The 1,500-nt window shown below is 41.8% G+C and overlaps 1 protein-coding gene across 1 annotated transcript; it reads right to left on the bottom strand.

The window, feature by feature from the left end:
• Positions 1 to 586: 586 nt before the first annotated feature.
• On the bottom strand, positions 587 to 916 carry LOC104457438 (Sjoegren syndrome nuclear autoantigen 1 homolog). The gene has a single exon (XM_010079197.1). It carries the CDS (start codon positions 914 to 916, stop codon positions 587 to 589), a length of 330 nt encoding a protein of 109 aa, XP_010077499.1.
• Between the last annotated feature and the right edge of the window lie 584 nt (positions 917 to 1,500).

Genomic DNA, 1,500 nt, shown 5'->3' with positions numbered 1-1,500 from the left:
GTCTCTATGCCCTGCACTAGTCATGTTTTCTCACCTTATCCTTCCATTATTCCAGACAATCAAGAGATGATTGCAAACATGGGCTTTCTTTGTGCATGCATCAGACAGACCTCCAAACTCCTAGAGGAAGCTAACTAGTTGTTTTCTATTTGGTTCTCAACAGTAAAGCCTAAGCATTTGTCAAGTGAAAATAAGTAGTATTTCATCTATTTGCATCCACTAGTTTTCAATCACACAAGAATTCACTGGTACCCATCTGAAGATGACCAATAAAACACATTTTTTTTCCCTGTCTTCAGAATAGCCTTGAATCAATGTCAAACCAACAGCCTCAACTACCCATCTGCAATATAGTTTTGTAGTGTTTAAGTAATTAATATTTTTTTTAACAGCAGAACAGCAACTTTATTTCATCTGTTTTCTAGTGCATTTAAAAACAATAATGAAGCATACAGAAAGATCGGTAGAAAATCCCTCTCTGCTTATACTGTCAGTGTAAGGTTCTGTGGCTAACCACATTTCTCACCCAGTGGAATTTTAGTACTGTGGAGTCCAAACATTTGGCCGTTTCATGTTACATTGGTTTTCACACTTCTGGTGTATGATCTAAGTTTCCCACTTCCTTCTTCAGGACATTAAGCAAAGTTCTAGAACTATCCAAAATCTTCATATAAGCAGCTTCAGTTTCAGCAAGAATTTTATCAAGCTCATTCCGTGAAGCTACCTTTTGGGCCAGGTTTTCACATACACGCTCCAGTTGTTCATTCAGGACTTGGATTTCATGCTGGAGTTTATTTTTTTCCTCTTCTGCTTGCTGGATTTGTTTGTTCAGCTCTTCTTTTTGCATACACAAGTTTTCAATACATTTTACTAGCTCATTATTATAGCCTTGAAGAACAGCTCCCTGCTGTGTCATTCTCCACTCCACTCCTGAACTCTGCCACCGCTCCCTGAAGTCCCCTCTCAGCAGAACACTCTAAAAAAAACCAAACACCAAACAACAGAAAGAAAAATTCAGTAAGAGAGTTATGAATAATGCTACACTAGCACAGACAGAGCCACAGGGACAAACACTTTGTCTAAGGTTAAACATGCTAGGTCTGAGCTATGCCACATCAGGAAGGGGGCAGGACAAAAGCTGGCATCTACACTGTACCTTTACTGAAAACTGGTCTCTCCTATGATAGATACCCTCACAGCAATGCTCAACGCTGGTATCAAAAAACTTCTATTATCTTTTATAATACCTTACTACCATTCTGAATAGATGATGCTTTGTACCTCAGACTTCGAGGGTTTGGTCAGAAATAACCAAATGACCCTTTCTCAGGAGCAGGCTCAGCAGTCACCCCCACCAGCATCCACTCGGCCTCTGATGAAGAGGATCTTCCTCGCAACCCGAGCGCCAGGCCACCACTTCAAAGCGCGCAGGGCCACCTGAAGCAAAGCCATCTGCCGCTGCTGGCTGCCCACGGGCGGCGGGATGACAGCTTTATGCGT

This window comes from Pterocles gutturalis, unplaced genomic scaffold, assembly GCF_000699245.1.
Source record: "Pterocles gutturalis isolate BGI_N339 unplaced genomic scaffold, ASM69924v1 Scaffold41888, whole genome shotgun sequence".
In the NCBI taxonomy this organism is placed as follows: Eukaryota; Metazoa; Chordata; class Aves; order Pterocliformes; family Pteroclidae; genus Pterocles; species Pterocles gutturalis.
The sequence above is the reverse complement of the archived record's forward strand: the minus strand, read 5'-3'. Positions and strand labels throughout refer to the sequence as shown.

Coding starts and splice junctions, on each gene's coding strand:
- LOC104457438 (XM_010079197.1), bottom strand. CDS start 916: ATGACACAGCAGGGAGCTGTTCTTCAAGGCTATAATAATGAGCTAGTA.